We start from the raw sequence: 19,530 nt of genomic DNA, 5'->3' as shown, positions 1-19,530 counted from the left end.
TTTTCTTTTTTATTCCAAGTTTCTGGAAGCTCCGTGGTTTTCCCTGTTACACGTTTTTAATTCAAAATGCCTCCGTGAGCCTTTCCTGTTCCGAATCTCCAGAGTACTCCATGGGGGAAAATTTAAAAAATAACATGTAAGCTTTACATAATTTACTATGAGAGTAATTGGGTTTATACAGCAGTTCATAAACCTTTAGCTGGTAAAAATCAAAGTACCTTAATCTCGAAAGCAGATGGGGAGATGTCACGGTGAAGGCTTATAGAGTTTTCAAAGACAAATTGTTTAATTCCATCACTGCTAGGAAAAGAAATAGTTCTGCTGCTCGATTGAAAACAGAAACATCTCAGAAATTAGACTTTCTTCGCTTTCAAGCATTGTTAGCCTGACAACAAAGAAATCCAAAGAAGCTTGGTGGAAAGATGTGATGGGGTTCCAGTTTATGAGAAATGAAAGGCGAAAGCCTGTAAACCACATTTTACTATTCTTGGGGAATTTTCAAGTGCCTTTCCTGCGCTGCTTTCAGGCCCTGACACTGTGTCCCAGCCATGTGTTTGGTGTGAATCAGTGAGGCATGGGATGTCTGCAGGTCATTTCCTTCTGTCCACAAAGGTGGCCGGGCTGGCCACGGTCCGTGCCTAACGACGGGAGCGGTGAGTGTGGGATGCTGCTCCCAAATCCCACTTTTCAATGCAGCCAAACAGTTTGCAGGGGTGGATTGAAAGCTGGGAGCCATGCCTTGCCTGTGTAATGAAGGCTGCATTTGTACCCCCACAGTAATGCTGCTCACAGGCCAATCAGTGGTATCTGGCCAGCACATCCCCTCCCAAGTGATGGTCTTGCTTTAGTCCTAATGGACTGATGAGATCACCTCTAATTTGTGTATCAAGCTGGTTTGTATCACATCGTTCAGGAAAAAAAGAAAGGGGGTAAAAAACGCCACACAAACCCAACAAAACCCTCTTTATTTTTTTTTCTCCCTTGCTGGACTTCAAAAGGTTGCATTATACCCAGTGTGCTGTGCCCTGTGAAAGCTCAGAGCCATTACCTCAGCCAATAACCAGCAGAAAACGAGCGCCTGTTTTGGTGGGGGCTCGTTTGCTCCAGAATTATGACAGTGCTGTCAGTCCAGGAGGACATTCCTGGAGATGGTTGCTCTGGTGGCTACCTGGGCTGCTGACTCGGGCTGTGGTCTGCTCTCAGCATCCACAGGTGCAGCATCATCCTCCTGTGGCCAAGGGAATGAAGGAGACTTGGAGCAGGAAGCTTGAAAAGCTGGTGGGTGACAGCACAGAAATAGCAGAGGAAGATGCTGAGGTGGCTCAGGGAGCTGATAGCAGAGTGTGGGGGGTAACAAGGTGCTCCCACACAGTGTTTTGGGTATCCAGGTACAGACACCACAGCACTTGAGTCATTGGAGAAAAGCTTGCTGTGTTTTTGTGCTCGTTGAGGAAGCAGCCAGGAGAGACTGAGTGTGGATTTAGTAGCTGTGTGTGTCAGCAGGCTGGCTGGGTCACAGGTATGCTTCTTACAGGGTGAGGGGATTTCCTGGCAGCCTTCCTGCAGCAGCAGAGCGCTGTGGTGATGCTGTTAATTCAGCAGAACTGGATGGAGCTGGTTGTGAGGAGTGTTTGTCCAGTTTTTGGAAAAAGAGGACTCAGCCATGGCGTTCAGCAGTGATGGACTCGCTCCTGGTGGGCTCAGAGCAGTGGAGACACAGGGAACCAGAACTGAAGGGATAAAATAATCCTCAGAGCGCAGCACACAAAGCTCTGCATTGTGTTTGGGAGGGAGAGAGATTTAATAAAGTGCTTTGGTATAAAGTATAAGAAATAATGGAATTGGGCTGTTGGATATTTGGGAAGTGAGTGCTGACAGAGGAGTGAACCAAGCACAGCACTGGTGCTCAGTATCTTCTGTGCATCAGCCAGGCCTTTCTTCCAGGTTGTTCCAGAGCTGAATTAATCTCAAGTTTGTCTTTTTCCAAAACTGCTTTCCCTCTAAAGGAAACAAATTATTGGCAGAAATGGATTTCTTTTTAGCAGCTAACTTTTAAATCTAAAAACCTAACCAATATATGCTGCAATGATCAAAAAATGTTACATTAACACTTCTTTATGACCTCAGCTGAGACACTTGGTAACATGCTGTTGTCCTGGGGCAGTTTTGATACTTCTATTTTTATTATTTTTACTCTTCTACACCCTTTTGTCGCTGGATCAGTTTTGCATATTGCAGTGCTGGCATTTGGATTTCTCTTGAAATCTGGCTGGAGGAATTTAGATCTTTGGAGATTAACTTGTCCCTTTCTATCTCCTTGCTTGTGTCCCCACGCTCACGAGCAGCAGAGTGGGAGCCCAAGGGAACAGGGAGCTGGGGCTCCCAGGGACTGAGCATTCAGCTCTCACAAGGCACGTTTGGAAACCTCAGTTTGCTTACAAAATCAGGGTGCTGGCTGTAGAAAATGGTGCAAAATTCAACTCTGTAAGTTGCTCTCAGTGGGCTCTTAGGTGTCTGTTTGGGATCAAACCCAGGTAAGTGATTCTGCTTCAGTCTGAGGTGTTAGATGAGGTTGGTTTGCTCTCTGAGGCAGCAGGATTCACTTCCAAAGTTGTCTTGGGGGCTGCCTGCATTGTTTTGGCTCTTTATGCTGCCTTTCTTGCTGAACTGGGCCTGCAGTTAATGCTGAGTTTCGATTTCCATGACAAGTTCTCCTCTCAGAGATTTACAGCTCAGCTGCTTTGGTTTGCCAGGCTAATGCTGTGGAATGCAGGTTGACAGTCCAGATGTGAAACCTTTCTCCTCGGAAAGAAAACAAAGGATTAAATGCGTTTTAAGAGGGTCTGCAAAAAATAATTTAAGGCTGAGGCCCCGAACCCAACATCTGAAGCCTTGAAATACTGCTGGGGATGTGAAACTTCAAAATCCGGACACTTGGAAGTGTGGCCAGGCTGTGAGTTCCCTGAGGCTTTTGGAGCACCTGACGCTGCCTGTCCTGGGGCTTCCCAAGGTTTTACAAAATGTCAAGTAATCAAATTGTGCACCTTCATGCAATCAGTGCAGGTTAAAGAGTGGTTTGTGTTTTGCCCCTGCTAAAAGCTGTGTAGTGTGGGGACAGCTGTGGGTGCTCACTTGAAAACCACCACGTTTCCCTGATTTTCACAGCTAAAGATAGTAGCTCATGTCTTCTGATTTGACAAACTGACAATTGTCCTGCTCCTGTTACTATTCCTGAATTATCCCTGTTTCCAGGGGGTGCGGAGGAAGGCCCAGGTGGTGCAGGTTTGTTCACCAGCATCCCCATTGCAGGGGGAAAGGTCTGACCAGGGTGCAGGGTCATGACTGAACTGGGAAAGGGTTTAATAGTGGTGTTTAATGTCCAAAACATCTTTTTTAAGAGGGAAACACAATGGCCTCAGCCAAGCCATTGAATGGGATCCTTTGTGCTCGTGAAGATTTGTACAATGCATCTACCCATGAATGCCCGCTTCGGTTTCAGAATTATTTGGGTTGGAAACAATGCAGCAAGAGTTCATTGTCCCTTCAGAAAAATGATGAAAACATCCAGAACTTTCTCCTAGCCCGTATGGGAAGAGCAAACATGAGGAGTCTGTACTAGCAGATGTCTTAAAATTGAGCTTGTAGCTTCAAAGGTAGAAAGGGCAGACCTTGCAGGGCAGGTCATGCTCAAGTTGCCTTGGGAAATATAATGGAGTTTATTGGGATTTATTAAAACTGGAGTTGTAAAGTAAAAAGCTTGTGGCTCTTTTTTGGGACTAATAATCCTGTGGGTGTTCTCTTGTGGTCAGGCTCAGGAAGCCTCTGCAGAACAGCGACTTTGCTGTAGAAAAGGCATGTTCTGTACACTCAGGTATTTGATATTTGTTCTGTTCAGAAAGGTCTCTGCCTTTATTCCAGGTTGTGGAACAACAGATGAGTACAAGTATGCTAAAAAACAGGTTCAACAAGTGATAGAAATGGCTTATGTTTTTCCTAGGTAAAAATCAGGAAAAAATTAAAAACCCTGGGCTAAGCCTGCCTTTTGTAGTCTCAGAGTATCTTTTTTTAAAGTGGGATGTCCTAAACGGAGCAATTAGGAAAAAACAACTTTGAGATTACACACATAGAACTAGGAGTTAATTTTTTGCCATATATATACTCATTTAAAAAAAAAAAATTACAATCTCTTTGGAAACAATGCATTTTGGCTAATAAGATGTTGTTTGGTGTTCAACTCTGGCTGCTGCAGTCAGGTCCTGTGCTCCCTTGTTCCCATGCACTGAGGGCCACCAGAGCAGTCCTGCACAGTTGCAGGCAAAGCACAATGAGCCCCAGTAATCTCTGCAGGTTGATAAAGCCTCTGTTTGTGCAGCTTGATAAAGCAGAGGCTCGAGGTTTCCTTCCTGCGCTGGGCTTTGTCACGCTGGAGTTCAGGACTCGTGTGTGGAGATCAGAGCAGGGTTCAGGCACTCAAGGGTCCCCAGCCCGGTGGCACTGACCCCTGAGCTCCGGGCAGCTCGTGCCAGTGAATCTCTCTGGGCCCTTCCAGCAAATGGGCTGTGGAGAGGAGAAAATCACAGAGGAGCGAAGCAGCTGTGGAAGGGTTCCCTCTGGGTAACAGCCTCCCCTTGCTCTGCAGAAATCCGTGGGCACAGAGCCACCCCAAACACCAAGTGTTCAGCCACATGTGCAGAAAATCCACGGGAGGGCATGTGGAAAGTTGGCACAGCTCTTGGTGGGAGGAAGTGGGAAGAAAGAAAATCATTAGCTAAGGCTAACGGGGATGCGTAGACTCGAGGTTGTCTTATCTGTGGAAGTTCTTCTTCCACCCTTTCTGTTGTTTTAATCACTTCTGTGAGTAATCAGAACTTTTTCCATGCCTGCAGACTGGGAATGGAATATTTTTGAGCCATCAGCTCTGGAGACAGGTTTCTCTGCTTTTGGCCTGTCAGACTCCTGGGCAGGTGGCCGGGCAGGCAGGACACTGCGATGCCAGCGTGATCCAAGGAGTGCCATCACTGCAGGGCATCTAATTCCTGCCATTTGCCCAGCTCTGAACATGTTGTTAGGCAATGTATTCCTCTTGCTAATTTACTCAATTTATCACTGATTCCAGTAGAGCTTGATGAAGGATGTCAGCTGGAGATTAGTCCCAGATGCCTGGGTTGACCTTAGCTTTATCAGCTGCTTTCAATACTGTAACCATGAAGCACTTGCAAGTTCTCTGGTTCCTCCCATGATTGATAGCCCAGTTCTGGAGTGGCTTTCCTCCTCCTTTGTGATCCAAGAGGATAATGCCCTGCAGCTGTCCACAGCATGGTGCTCTTGTGGTGAGCACTCTGATGCTCTGCTGGCTCCCTCCCAACCCGAATGTTTATTAACACGGCAGTTGTGTTCTGCAGGCCTGACATCCCGCTGATACACGGTTCTGCCTTTTCCTCTGCTCTAAATATCTTGAGCAGAGTGAAACGAGTCCCTTAATGCTGAGGTGGGGCTGAGGTATTTTAGCAGAGGTTTACCTGTGGATGTGCAGAGTGGATGGACAGACAGCAGAACCTGTGGCAATCAGCTTCTAGCACTTGGCAGAGGTGTTTGGTAGATTTGAGTGGGGTTTTGGGGAACTTTCCTGGAGTTCTCAGCTCCTGTGGGTGTAAGGGGTGGGCTGGTGAGGAAGATCTGTCCTGCTGGCCTCGTGACCTCTTCTGCTGTGTTTGTCACTGGCTGTCAGCGCGTGGGAATGGGCTGCAGGGTGGCATCTCCCCAGGCTCTGTACATTAGGGTTCAGAAGGTTGTGTGGACTCCCAGTATTCAAGAAGCTGTGGGAATTCTGAGGCTCATGGCAGCCTTCCCATGGTTAAGAGCCAGGACTTGACCAGTGGAATTTTTTTACCCTAAATTTTGCATCTGCTCCTGCCTGGTGTTGGGGTTCTGCAGAGAGTATTGATGGGGAACTCACCATGTTTGAGTCACTCTTTCAGACACAGCATGTAGGGTCAGGCTGCTCTAGCTGCAGGAAGGTGCTCATTGGGTTTCTAAAGTGCATTTTCATTTAAAAAAAATGAAAAATAAACACCAAGCCCCACCTTCCTTTAAAGGGTGAGGGTGCTAGGCCATGAGCTCTGTCCTACATTGGCCACCTCATGAAACCCTCCCGAATGTGGTGGCTGCTGGTCCTTGTGTCTGTGCCACGGCAGAGGGGCACTGGCTGCTCTGAAAATGAGTGAAACTGGAGGGACAGGAAGGCACCCTTCAGCCAGAGTCCCTGGAGTCAGCACCTATCCCTGTTCTGCTCCTCAGGCTGCAGTCCACGCTTTGGTCTCCAGTTGTGCAGGAGCACTGCTGGTCATTTTTTCCAATCTTCTTTAATCTGTGTCAAAACCAAGAGCACTCAGTCTGCAGTTGCTGAATAGTTCTCCATTGTGGGGCCGTGGCAGCAGTGAAGTGTTTCACTGGTTTGGAGCTCCTTAATGTGAGAAATGGGGGCGTTCTCATGGCTTGGAAATGGCCTTGAAGTTAACGCTTGGGGGACGGTGTGGTCCTGCTTTTTGGATTGAGTTTTCTTTCACCGGAGTAGGAATGAGTTTATACATCCTGCTCAGCCTGCTAGACATCCCAGGAATTTCAGTATTCCTTTCTTTGAAGGTGTTGGCCATGGAGCCGGGCAGTTCTTCCCAGGCAAGCTGAACAATCCGGTGATTTTTCTCCTGAGGACAAAATGACATCAGTCATTTATAACCATCCCTTTAATCACTCTGGGGCTGGGGCTGTCTCGTGGGCACGTTTTGAGAAATGAGGTTTATTGCATTCAGAGGTGTTTGGGAAACTCCTACCAGGGCTCCCTTGTCCTGGAGGGAGCAGTGATCCATCAGTGGTGGATCCCACGTGCTCCAGGGCATCACAGGGGTGCTCAGGACCCCGTCCCAGTGCCTGGCCAGGGTTTAGGCACGATGGATGGATGGATGGACGGATGGATGGATGGGATTCCTGCAAGGGGGTTTTTGGCAGAACTCCTTGTGAGTAAACCCTGAGCAGGCTGTCGAGGGCATCCTCTCATTGAGGCATCAACTGTGGTTGCTCTTGCAAAAATAGATGAGAATTGTTCTTTATCTCATGGCAGGAAGATGTAGATCTGGGTTGAGGTGGCTGCAACCAGAGTAGATGAGATGCTCTCCTCACTGTTCCATTTCATGTCCACAAGGATTGGGTTACATTCCTGGGGTGGCTCCACCTTTTAGGAAGTGTAGGAACAGGAATTGCCAAGGAGATCTTAAAAGTGGCAACAGCTGCATGGAGAGTATAACACAGGGTTTTAAATTTTTTTTAAAATGTTTTTGTTTTGGTGTTGGTTGTTTTGGTTTTGGTATTTTTGTGGGGTTTTTGGTTTTCTTTGCTTTGCGAAATGGACTCGAAACCTCAGCTTAGGGTGTTCAGTAGCCAAACAATGTTTCATGGGGATTTGCTAAACCACCTTAGGAAATTGTGGCAACTGATGTGTATTTGTAATGAAAGCTGTTGATATCTATGGAAAAGGGTTGCAATGGTGTAAAAACTTGGGAAACATGAGAGTTGCTAAAAGAAAGCAGGGGTGAGTGTTACCAACAATTTCTGAAGGCAGTATTTTAAAAAATGCTGCTTAGATTTTGGATAAAGGGAAAACAAACAAATGGGGAGTCTGAAGTAGCTTCTGTCCTTTCATTTTCTGCTGTAAGTTTGCAGAGCACAAACACATTGTAGCAGGAAAAGTGTTTTGCTTGGCAGGGATTTATTATAGCCATGGAAGTGGCCTTCCAGCCTCCCAGTGCTCCCGGCTTTCCTAGACATGCAGATTTTATGGGTATTTTATCTATTAGCAGGATTTCCTTGCTTTTTCCCAGAGTCACGTCTGTAGGAAAATAATTTGATGACATTGTCCCTATAACTTGAAAATTTTGCTGGAAGTTTTGATAGTCTGGCCCCAAAAGCTCTGTTTGTGTTGTTGGGGCACTTGGGTTTGGGATTTGAATAAAAATGAATATTAATTACAAGTGCAGAGAGCCCAGTGAGTGCTGTGAGCTTGCAGTGCCCAGAACAGTGCCCTGGGTGCGTGGCACTGGGGACTTGAGCCACTGCTGTAAACTGGAGGCAGCTTTTTATAATTCCTACAGGAGTATTTTTGTTCTAAAGGGCTGTTTGATCTCAGGTGACTGTGCTGCTGTGCCTTAAGCACGGTGAGTAAAAGGAAGGGTCACTTGTTGGGAGCAAAGGGGAGGAACAAATGACTTTACACTCAAATACTTCCAGGGAAGGAGACTTTTATCTCCTCGCAGATAGCTGGGACAGGAAGCTCCAAATGCCATATCATGTGAGTATAGTTCTTGCCTGCCTTGTATCACTGCGAGTTCTCAACACATCTGGGCTGAGAGCAGTTCCAGTAACATTCAAAAGTACTATTTTGGTTGGCACACTGGGGCTGTGGTAGATGCCAATTAGTAATGGCTCTTGGAAACAGCCTGCCTTGAAACTGTCCCTGAACCATTCCCCGGAGAAATTATTCAATTAAGTACAGCTAAAATTAATGTCCATGGGTTTTGTTCGAATCAAACAAAATAAGCAGCTGGAGAAGGGAAAACTTCTCAGTGTGTGCTTTTAAAATAACAACTCTTAACTAATAACTGTGTGAGCTGGAATTGATAGCAGTGTTTGTTTTCCCAGCGTTGCTCTGTGGCTGTGGATGAGCTGGGGAGGGCTTCCAGGGCTGATATCCTTGGATGGTTCTGTGTCACCTCCACGCAGTCTCCAATCACCATCTGCTGCTCCTGGACCTGCTTTGGAGGGGATGAGGTGTTCTGTGTTGCTTGGGGGTATCAGAGTTTGACCCAGATACAGTCAGATATTTTAGGATGGATGAATGCAGCATGGAAGGTGGTGTGTGGTGGAAGCAGTGGTCCTGGACATGTCCTTGGAGCAGGTGGTGAGGTTTTCTGTGGCAGAACAAGCAGGTTCCTCTTGTTCTGGCACGTGTTAGCCCTGAGAGTGGTGAGGGTTTGGTTGGGGGGAAGGTGTGGGCTGGTGCTGGGCATTCTGAGCTGGGTGCTGGGGCTGCTTCTCACTTGCCACAGGCAGGCAGAGGGCACAGGGCTCTGGAGCAGCTCGTTTTCCAGTCTGTGCCTTTGTCATTGCTGTCAAGAACTTGGGGGAGCAAGAGCAGTCCCTGTCCTGAAGGAGTTGCTGTTCCTCTGGAAGAATTCCTGAGGCAGAAGCTGGCATGGCCTGGAGCCTCTGTTGGGAGGAGCAGGACCTTCTGCCAGGAAAGCATCCAGTGCCTCGGGATGTGACCTGGGCATGGAGCAAGGGCTGGAGCTGTCACCAGCTGTGAGGGCAGAAGAGCTGTCCTTCCCTGCCAGCTCTCCTGGACACTGCACACAGCTCCTGCCCCGCTCCTCTGCCAGCAGAGCAGGGACGGGGAAGGGTGAGAAATGTCTTTGTGCCACCTGGACCCTATGGAGCTGCAGGGGAGGCACTGGGGGTGAGATCCCCTCTGGCCTCCCTGCAGCTCTGGCACCGCTGTGTTCGCCTTCGTAACAGAAATGTTCATGTAGGAATTACAGATCCAGTGCACATCCTGACACATTCCCAGCAGGAGCCCAGAGAGAACTTCTGAACCCGCCTGTCCCCAAGGACCATCAGGATCCCTGTTAATTAAAAGAGCTAAAGAGTGAGACAGCTGGAACACGGAGGAACAAGTTGGTTTGACCCCTTGGACAAGTTTGTATTTTTTGGGTTTTTAATGCTTACAGGAAGTTCTGCCAAAGAAGAGATTAAATGTCCTCAGTTAAATTTGGGATGGTGGAGGGAGGAATCCTGGTCTTTGCTTGAAATGCAGAGCTCATCCCAGCAAGGAGTGTCGGTGTCCCGGTGTCCTGAGCAGCACCGAGCGTGGAGCACTGAGCACCACTGGGGTTCGAGGTGGAGCTGAGGGAGGAGAAGCCCAGGAGTGCACTCCTGTGTTGCCTTTGGCACAGGGAGCTGCACACCTCGGAGGGGCTGCAAAATCCAGGCACGGCTGCAGCCAGGGAGAGAAATTAGGATTCCTGGCTTGTGTTTTTTACTGTGTTTTTTCTCTTTTCACTCTGCCTTGACGTTACAGCTGGCACATCGTGCCGAGGTTCTTCAGGTTTCTGATGCACTCACATTATTTGTAGTCTTCATTTCATAGCCCTGGCACTTGGAACAATGCTTTGCTTTCTTATTAACATGTAATTATGGGGTTTGGACATATAGAGGTTGGCATTTCCTACGTGATTCATTTCTTTGGTATCCAGCTCTTCTCCTGAGGCACCAGAGACCTGAAGGAGGGAGGGAAAGCCTGCTTGGCTTTTCCACTAAATTCCAGCCTCACTGTAATTGGGTTTGTGTCGGGATTTTAGTTCTCTGTATGTTTTCTTAAGGCTGACTGGAGTCTTCCATGACTCAGTGGGGTAGGCCATGGAGGTGCATTACTCATCGATAAATGCTATTGAGTGATCCATAAATTTCAATCCACGGAAAATCCAAACAATTCTAAGGAGACGTTTGGTCAGCAGCACCGCTCTGCTAAACTGATCAAACCCCAGGTCTGTTTCTCTCTTCCAGTGCTGAATTTCACGTGGCCACTTTCTCTTGGCTTTTGGGTTTCTCACTCCACAGACAGAACGGGTGAGGTCAAAGATGGAACTGCCAAAACCAAATGTGGCTTTTTATGCATTTTAAAGAAACCAACCAAACAAACAAAATCAATTAGTGTCTAGTCATGTATGCAAGCAGAACTCTAAAACCTGTTTCACTTCATGGGAAGAGATGATCATCCTTCCCAAGGAATTCCATGAGTTAAGGAGAGGGATTAAAAAAAAAAAGCCCTCAGAAGGGTGGTGCAGCTATGTGGGACATGGGGAGAGACAGGGAGTCACAGGATGGAAAGGAGCCAGGTTATTTTCCTGCCCTTGAGTGAGGAAGGAGTAGGGAAACCCCACATGGTTTCCTGCAAAATGAAGCATAGAGTTCCTCATGCTCTCTGCCTCTGCCTGGCTTTCACTCCCGTAAGGAGCTGCTCCTTTCTCCAGAATGAGGTGTTTAATTGCTCAGGAAGGAGCTCCTTAACAGGAGAAACGTCTCGGGGGGCCCGTGGCACTGAGAGGGCCGGGATCAGCTCCGTGCTCCGTGTCCCTGTGCCGCCCCTCCCACTGGGGCTTGTCCTCTCCGAAGTGACACCTTTTTGGCTGGAATGTGCACCTTGATCCCTGTGCTGTCACTCGGCGTCCTCGCTGCTGTTGGGGCCATGCAGAGGATGGTGGAACATTAATTTGTGGTGGGATCTCATGGCCTCACAGTCGATTTGCTCCTCTGCCCTCGGGCTGGAAAGGGAGGAAAGACAGAGTGGCTGGAAGAGCTGGAATAGGGGCTCCTGCTCTCTGGAGAAGTTTGGGCTCCTCGTTTTGTTGGCAAAACAGAATTTCATTTGGTTATTCACTTCAGGCTGGCCAGGGAGGAGTTCCAGCACAAAGGGCACCCTCGAGGAGGTGAGACGCTGGCGGGCCCGGCCTGTGGAGCGCTCTGGGATGGGCTGGTTTGGTCATGGCTTTCCAGGGGAAGCTGTTCCCTTGGAAAACTTCTGGCCAGCTGTAGAAAGACTTGATGGCTGAGTTGACACAGAAGATGGGGCTGCCAGAGGAGTCCCAAACGGATGGGAAGGGTTGTCAGGAATGTCAGCAGAGAGGTTGGGGATGTGGGAAAGGCAGCTGGGAGTGCTGCTGGCGGAGCTGTGGCTGGACTGGGCTGCTTCCCGGGGCTGTGGGCAAACCCAGGGCCGGAGCTCGTGGCCTTCTGAGGGGAAGCAGAGGAGAAAAGCAAAAGGATCTGTTTGGACAGCGCAGGCTGCTGCGGCCCCTGGCTCGGCTCAGCTGAGGTTTGCCCTCCCTTCCTGCAGGGATGAATTACAGCTCCAGCCTGGGGGGCTCCTGTCCCATGGGAGGCACTGAAATTATCCATGCCGTGGCTGGAGAGAAGCAGAACCAGCTTTTTACAGGAGGTATCGGTGATTTCAGGAGTTAAAACAGAACATTTCTGATTTTCATGGCAGCGGCGAAGTCTCTGAAGAAAAAGGGAAATGAGGAATGAGCTTTTTTTTTTTTCCTGAGAAATTCCTAGGATCCCATACAATTTCTTCTGCTCAATTTTTTATCATCTGTCTTCCCTTGGTGTCCTTTGCATAAATCTTTATTTTTTTAGCTCTTAGCACATGTGGTTTCAGGGATGTGTGTAAATCCACCCTTACTGCTGCTGCCAGGTGGTTGTTCCCTGCAATTCCAGGGAAGGATTTTACACCCTGGGAGTGACTTTTAGCACAGTCCTTGTGAAACCACACACACAAACACGCACATGGATGGACCCCAGAAACTGGGAACAGCAAGATGTGGTACCTGTGTGGCTTGTAATGCAGCTGTTTAATTCATAGATATTAAAAATCATCTTTCTTAGCCTTTCACAGAATCCCAGAATGGTTTGGGTTGGGAGGGACCATAAATTTCAGCTCATTCCCACCCATCTACCATGGGCAGGGACACCTTGCACTGTCCCGGGGTGCTCCAAGCCCCATCCAACCTGGTCAAGTGATTTTTGTATTCATCTGTATGGGCAAAAATTTGTTTAATGCAAATTATTAAACAAAACTAAAATTTATTTGGTGTTTGGTTTAAAAAAAAAGGAGGATTTCCTCACTGTGCTCAGGCTTTTTCCAGTAAACACCTCTCTGCTTCCTGGGAGGCAGGGTTACCTTGGAAGGGGAGAGGGCTGCACTTCCCACCTCTCCCACCTCTTCCTCAGGGATGCTTCTTCTGACCTGGACCCACGCTCAGCCTGCTCTGCACTGTCCAAAACACATTGCCTAAGATCAAAAACTGCTGCTGTGTGATTTTGAACCAAAAAAAAAGTCAAGTATTTCAGCATATATCAACCTACATTTTTCCTGTCATGTGCTGGCTTCGCTGCTCCCTCCTTGCATGTTTTCTTTGTAAATCCCATGTGTGGAATTGGTGCCGGTGTCCCGAGGGCTGCCCTGCCCTGCCCTGCCCTCACCATGGCTGCAGGAGCCAGGACAGCACTGCAGCCACACTTGTGTCCCCAGAACAAAGACCTGCCATGACTTTTGTCCTGCTTTCAGGTATGTCTGTGTTGACCTCAGATCCCACCATTATTTTGCTGTCTGACACATACCTGAGGAAATCCTGCCCTTGCTGAGGGCTCCATCCCAGATTTTGGAGTTTGGCTCACTGGGAAGAGCACCCAGATTTGTAGGGACAGGTGGTGCTTCCCTGCCATTCCTGGCAGGAATGAGGTGAGGAGACCTGGAAGTGCCTCTGCCTTCCTAAGGGGACCAGACACTTGCCATGGGGAAGGTTGGGCTGCCTCAGCTCCTGCTCAGCTCCTGCCTGGCTGGTGGCTGGCACTGCAGCACGGGGACACGTGTGCAGGGATGGGGACAGCTGTGACACTGGTGTTGGAGCAGCCCCTGCTGATGGAGCAGCTCCTGGCCGAGCTCACCTCCGGCACTGACCTTCAGACTGCTCCCACTTCAGCTCCGAGTGACTCTGAGTTTAGTGCTGGGGTTGGGCACTGGGTTTTTATCCTCTGCTTCAAGATCCTGCTTCCCTGAAAGGAGACCTTGGCTAAATTTGTGCTCCTGGCTGGGTTGTGGTTTGCAGTGCTGTGTTACAGGAGTGTCCTTTGGAAGGTCACCAGCAGCCAGCCTGCCTTCCCCGTCTGCTCCCTCCTCACGGGGGCACCTGGCTCCTTCCCTCTTTTCAGGTCTCTCTCCATCTCTTTTTAGCCTGTTCCTTGCATAGCCAGCTAAATGGGCGGTGATAGAACATGGAATTGCCAGACTGAAGGGCAGAGGGGGTTGCAGGTGGGTCAGGAGAGGTGGGAACCTGTGGAGTGTCCGTGCTCTGAGGACTTCCTTGGCCATGGGTTACTTGGTGCCCACCTTAGAAATTCAATACTAATTCTCAACTCTGCCATATCCAACATTGATTTCCTTTGCTTTGGAGTGGGGGGAAATGTTTTCATTTCCAGGGAGGTTGAGCACTGCCCTGTGCTTGGGTATCACCACAACAGGGGGTTGGTGGGTGCAGACGATGGATGGGTGGGTGGGTGGATGTTTCTGTGCTGGGTGTTTTTGGTTACAAGGACACCCTGGCCTGGGGAACCTGCTGGGCTGGACTTCTGGTCCAACTGGGAGACCCTTCCTCCCCATTCCAGCTGCTCAGAGCTCCAGGTCCTGCCGTGAGCACTCCAGAATTCTCTAGGTCTCAACTGTGACATCAAAGGGGTGGGTGCTTGTTGAGCTTTGGGCTGTGTGTTGGGTGAAGTGCCTGCTCCCCTGGAACCTGACTGTGTCACAGAACATGTTTATGTATCTATATATGGAGAAATGCTTCTTCCAGGATGTCCAGGGCAGCCCTTTGGTTCAGAAATGAGTCCTGGCAGGGGGATGGGAAAGGAGAGGCTCTACAGAGAATCCAATTTGCAGTGCCTTGGGCTTTGAAATGATGACAGAAAATTTTCCTGCTCACATTTGTTCTCATTTAGCTACAGCTTGTTCACCAGGATGTTTTTCAAGGAGGGTCTGGTCAGTGTTGGCAGAGGAAAGTCTCCAGTTTCCCAAGCATGCTTATCACTTTGTCCTTGACAACGATGGGAACTTGCAGCACTTTTTTTTCATGGAGAGGCAAACATGAGCAGTCCTGCCCTTGCAGGCAGCATTGTCCTGCTCTTCCTGTGTGCTGAATCACGCAGGACAGATAAAGTTTCCCCAAAATATTGTTGGCTTTGCAGATGTCAGACCTGGGAAAGTTGGGTGGAAGGGGGAGGAGAGTGAATATCTGAACTGCAAACTGAACAAACCTTGTAGCTCAAACAAAATGCCTCCCATCCCTTGGGAAAATCTGTTTTGTGTAGGGTGGACAGTACTGAGTATAATAATATTGATGAACAATAATTTAAAGTATTGCAAACAGCTTTAGAAACATGGAGGGTTTGTGTCTGGAATAGAACAGTATTGGTGGGGTGGATGGGACGGATCCTGAGGGTAAAACACAGGGAACTGGTTGATGTTTGCCCTCTGCCCTCCCTTCATGGGGATACAGGGGTGGTTTGGGCTGCAGGACATGAATCAGGAGCTCATGTTTTAGGAAAGCTGTATATTTTCAAAGTACAGGATTTTTTAGCTGCTGCTATCATTTTACATGGGGATTTGCTGGGGATGACAGAGTGTTTGTGGAGCAGATGGAAACATGCACTGGAGGGATGATACTTCAATGTCTCAGCTCTCCGGGAGAGTAAAACCTCCGTGCTCCGTGTGCCTTGGACATTTCCTTTGTCCCTGCAGAACTTTGATAATTTTACGTGGTTTTTGTTATCTCTCTGTACGATCAGAAGGGTTTTATCTGTATGTGATACAGTGCTTGTTCCCTGATAAGACTGAGAACATAAACACCCTCCATAACAAACATCTGGGGCCTGAGGGAACAGCTGGAGCTGTGTCAGGAGAGATTTAGGTTGGAGATCAGGGAAAGGTTCTTCCCCAGAGGGTGCTGGGCACTGCCCAGGCTCCCCAGGGAATGGGCACGGCCCCCGAGGCTGCCAGAGCTCCAGGAGCGTTGGGACAGCGCTGCCAGGGATGCCCAGGGTGGGATTTGGGGTGTCTGTGCAGGGCCAGGAGCTGGACTCATGATTCTGGTGGGTCCCTTCCAGCTCAGGAGTTTCTGTGATCTTCTGCTGAGGGAAGATGAATGATGGAGAAAACCGTTCCCATTCAGTTCCTGGTGTCAGAGGGATGACAGCAGGGAAGCTGCAAGAGCTAATGTCACGCACTGGCACTGCTCTTGGAAGGACGAGAGTTCCTTGCTGTCTCACAGGGAAGTTTGGGAAGTACAAGGAATGCCCTTGTCACTGTCCTCCCCTTTTTCCTTGCAGAGACATTTGGGAAATCTTTTGTTTGAAGGAATACAGTCAAAACTAAAAAGGCTTAAGAATAAGGGCCCTGTCCTGTTGACGGGAGTTGCATTCTTTAAATGTTCTTTAACCCTCTGCCATCATCCCTACAGGGTTATGATCCATAAATTTGGGCAGGATATCACTTTATCTTGCTAACTGGATGCTGTGTGCTCTGACTTCTGCTTTTGTTGCTTAAGGGCTGTTGAACCCAGGGTTTCCTCGGGGCAGAGCTGCAGTGCCAGGACCTGCTGGGGTACAGAGGAGCTGAGGGCATGGCCACTGTCCCCAGCCCTGCCTCAAAGGCAGGCAGGACTCACAGGGATCAGCAGTGGGGAGAGTGCTGGAAGTGTAAGCAGAGCAAGAGGCTGTGCAGCAGCACTGAGGGCTTGGCTGCTGTCCTCTCCTGGTTTATCATGCACGAAGGAAGCCTCTCCTACCTGCGGCGCCGAGGGCAGCCAGACGTGGTGTGTGCACACACCAGAAGCACTGGCTGTGTGTTCCAAGGAAATCAGAGCGTAACAGGCGCTGAGAGGGAAATTTAGTGCCTGAATGTGGCTTTTAATTTTCAGCCATCCCATCAACCACTCTCAGTGTAAGCCTTGTCCCAGCTCTGATTTCCAGGACAAAATTAAAGCCATCAGTTACAGGGGGTTGAGGGTGGGTTGGCTTGAAGTTTTCCTTTCTCCTCTCTTTAAAACTCGATGTAGGGGAAACTTTGCCCACTTCCCTTTTCCCAGAGGACCTTCTGGGCTGCAGGAAGAGCTGCCAGACCCACAGCTCCAGGAGGGAACCAAGGCAGGACTTCGTGACCTCAGTGGTCGCATGGTCAGGACTGCACTGAGTGCTCTCAGAGGCCTTTATGGAGATGGTGCTTCTGGATGTGGTTTAGTGATGATGTCGTGGCCAAGTGTTGAGATGCTGTTCCAGGGACTGAAATTCCAGAATTCCTATAGCATAGGCACTAATTCCCTCACTTTGGCTCAGTGAGGGAATTCACCTCAGCTTTGTGGCTGCCCTCCTGTACCCCTGACCTCCCAGACTGATGCTGCTGTTTCAGGCTGTGCTTTTTCCTCCACTTTAGGCTGTACTTTCTCCTCCACTCTTGCAGTGGAGCACTGCACTGAATCTGAAGTCTGTGGTGCAGTATTTCCCAGGATTTGGACCTTTCAGTGCCGTGTGAGCACTGCTCTGTCCCAGTGGGGGACAGAAGGATGCAGCTGGTTCCCATTCCGGGGCCTCCAGCAGGAGGGTGGTTGAGCAGGGATGCTGTGGGCTCAGATTTAATGCTCCTGTCCCTCTTTCCCCAGAGATCATCGACGACCTCACGAACCTGGTGGAGAACACGGATGACCGGCTGCGCACCCAGACACGGCACGTGAAGATGGTGGACAAGAAATCAACGTCCTGCGGTAGGAAATGGCTTCGGCACAAATCATGCGATGCCAGGGCATTGGTAACTGATGATGTGCAGTTATTAACTGTCCCTAATTGCTGTGCAATGCGCTCCCCCCCGAGGACAGCTTCTTTCAAAGGCACAAACCCCAGCACTCCAAACATCTCCAGCAGCTCTGACTCGCTGTGCTGAAGTGCTGGTGCCGTTGATTTCCTTGAGCCATTTCACTCCGGCATTGCACAATATCCTGCATGTCTGAAATGGTCTGAAATTAGAGCGGTGCATGTTAATTAGCTTTACACAAACTTGCTACCAGCTCTCACAAAGCTGGCACAGCGGGGAGTGAGGCCGCAGGGGCGTTTCTGGGGATGTCCTGCAGGGATGAGCTCTTAACCCAGCAGCATTCAGAGCCTGCCAGGCATGAAACCCTTCCTGGTGACTCCTGAAGTGATGTGCAAGCTGCTAAAGCTAAACTGGCTTCCCTCTCCATAGAGCCAGGCAGAGGTGGTAATCACAGGCAGGTTTGATGAAGAGCTGAGGGTTGGTAGCAGTGACCAGGAGAGGATGCTGTGGGTGATGGCAGAAATTGTCTTTATGTGGGGAGGGTGACTGGCTGAGGGATGAAGTCCCCGGGGAGGTGGTGGCAGTTCAGTTCTGGAAGCAGCATGTCTGGTTCTGCTGTCCATGCTTCGTTTTTATCGTGCTAGAAGACTCACAATGCTCTACAGAAATTTGACTTACGGTCAGAAATGGAATTTGTTAAAATTTGGTTTATGTAGTTTAGTGAAGAGAAAGCCAAGGGCTGATGTGGTCACATACCTGTTTGTGGCTGGTGGGAGATTGCATCCTGTGGAGTGAGGCTCTGGCTGCAGAAGCTCCCGAACTTAGACTGGCAATGAGGCATCTTTCCAGCTCTGACAATTCCAGGGATTTATTTGGCTCTCCATCAGTGATAACTTTTCGAAAGCTTGGTTGATGTAGGTTGATGAAAACCTGTGGCTTCTTCTGGAGGTTAAAGTTGACTTGTCAGAGTCATTTGTCTCCGAGCTCTCTCGTACCAACGGCAGATGGAATTAAAGGCGTGACTGCAGAGTTCACGACTGACTCTTTTATTTTAGATCTTGAATGTTGATGCAAGATGGATTTAATTTAAAACTAAGTGCACTTGAATGATGCTGAGCACCCCGTGTGCCTTTGGAGTCTCCCTTTAATTCCTGTGGCTTCGTTTTCCGCACGAGTCCAGGGCAGCTCAGCGTGATGTGGGGGGCAGGCAGGGGGTCACTCCCGTGGCTTCCAGGAGGGATTTCTCCCCATTTTTAGGTTCCTCATGGAAGTGCAGCCCCAGACATGTTGCTGCATGATGAGCCTGTCTCTTTAACTCGGGAAGCCCATCCTGGCTGCTTGGGGAATTTCAGAGGAGGAGGAGGAGGAGGGAGGATGGGAGAATCGAAGGCTGGGAGGATCCTGGGCTGGATTCCTTGGGGGTGACCTCTCTCACCCTTTGCACATTGAAAAACATTTTGCTTTGGTGAGAAGTGCTGCCTCCGGTGCCTGTTCCCTCTGCTCCCATAGGTCTTCCTGTGTTTGCATAACAATTTGGGCATAAGTAAACACCATATTGCCTCAGATGGCTGCTTCCTGCTGCCCAGGAACAATAATGTCGAGGACACAGGCTTTAATGGCATTCCTCCCATCCCTCTGCCACCGTTATCCCTGGCACTGGGATGAACTGGTGTACTGGGATGAGAAATACCCTCCCTGGATGTATGATTATCCCCGGAATGAGGCCAAGCCACAGGAAAACTGGCACCTGCTCGGGGACTATGTCAGAGTGCTTTTTTTATCCTTTAAATTGATAAAATCCTCAGTAACTCTTTGGGTTTGGTGTCTCACTGTGGATTTAAAGCAGGGCGAAGTGCTCAGCCTTCCCCCTTGCCCACCCCTTCCTTACTCAGACCCAGTCTCCACTCTGCTCCAGCATGTGGCTGTTGATGCGTTTTTCCCTCCTTTTTGAAATCATGGTGTCTTTTTATTTTCCTGATGAGTGCCTGTGCTGGAGCCACGGGCTGTGGATACAAGCGGAGCACACTGGCTGCAATAATGGAATAATCCCTGTTTTACAAGCAGGA

The 19,530-nt window shown here is 49.2% G+C and overlaps 1 protein-coding gene across 3 annotated transcripts in view; it reads left to right on the top strand.

The window, feature by feature from the left end:
• Nucleotides 1-19,530, top strand: part of STX8 (syntaxin 8) — an 84,446-nt gene that overhangs the window by 34,323 nt on the left and 30,593 nt on the right. For all 3 annotated transcript variants that reach the window (XM_008631631.2, XM_017731596.1, XM_017731595.1), the window contains exon 5: nt 17,316-17,417. In XM_008631631.2, coding sequence (XP_008629853.1) covers nt 17,316-17,417 — 102 coding nt within the window. The remainder of the gene's footprint in view (nt 1-17,315; nt 17,418-19,530) is intronic.

Source organism: Corvus brachyrhynchos, unplaced genomic scaffold (assembly GCF_000691975.1).
Source record: "Corvus brachyrhynchos isolate BGI_N302 unplaced genomic scaffold, ASM69197v1 scaffold904, whole genome shotgun sequence".
NCBI lineage: Eukaryota > Metazoa > Chordata > Aves > Passeriformes > Corvidae > Corvus > Corvus brachyrhynchos.
This window is presented reverse-complemented; position numbering and strand designations above follow the sequence as displayed.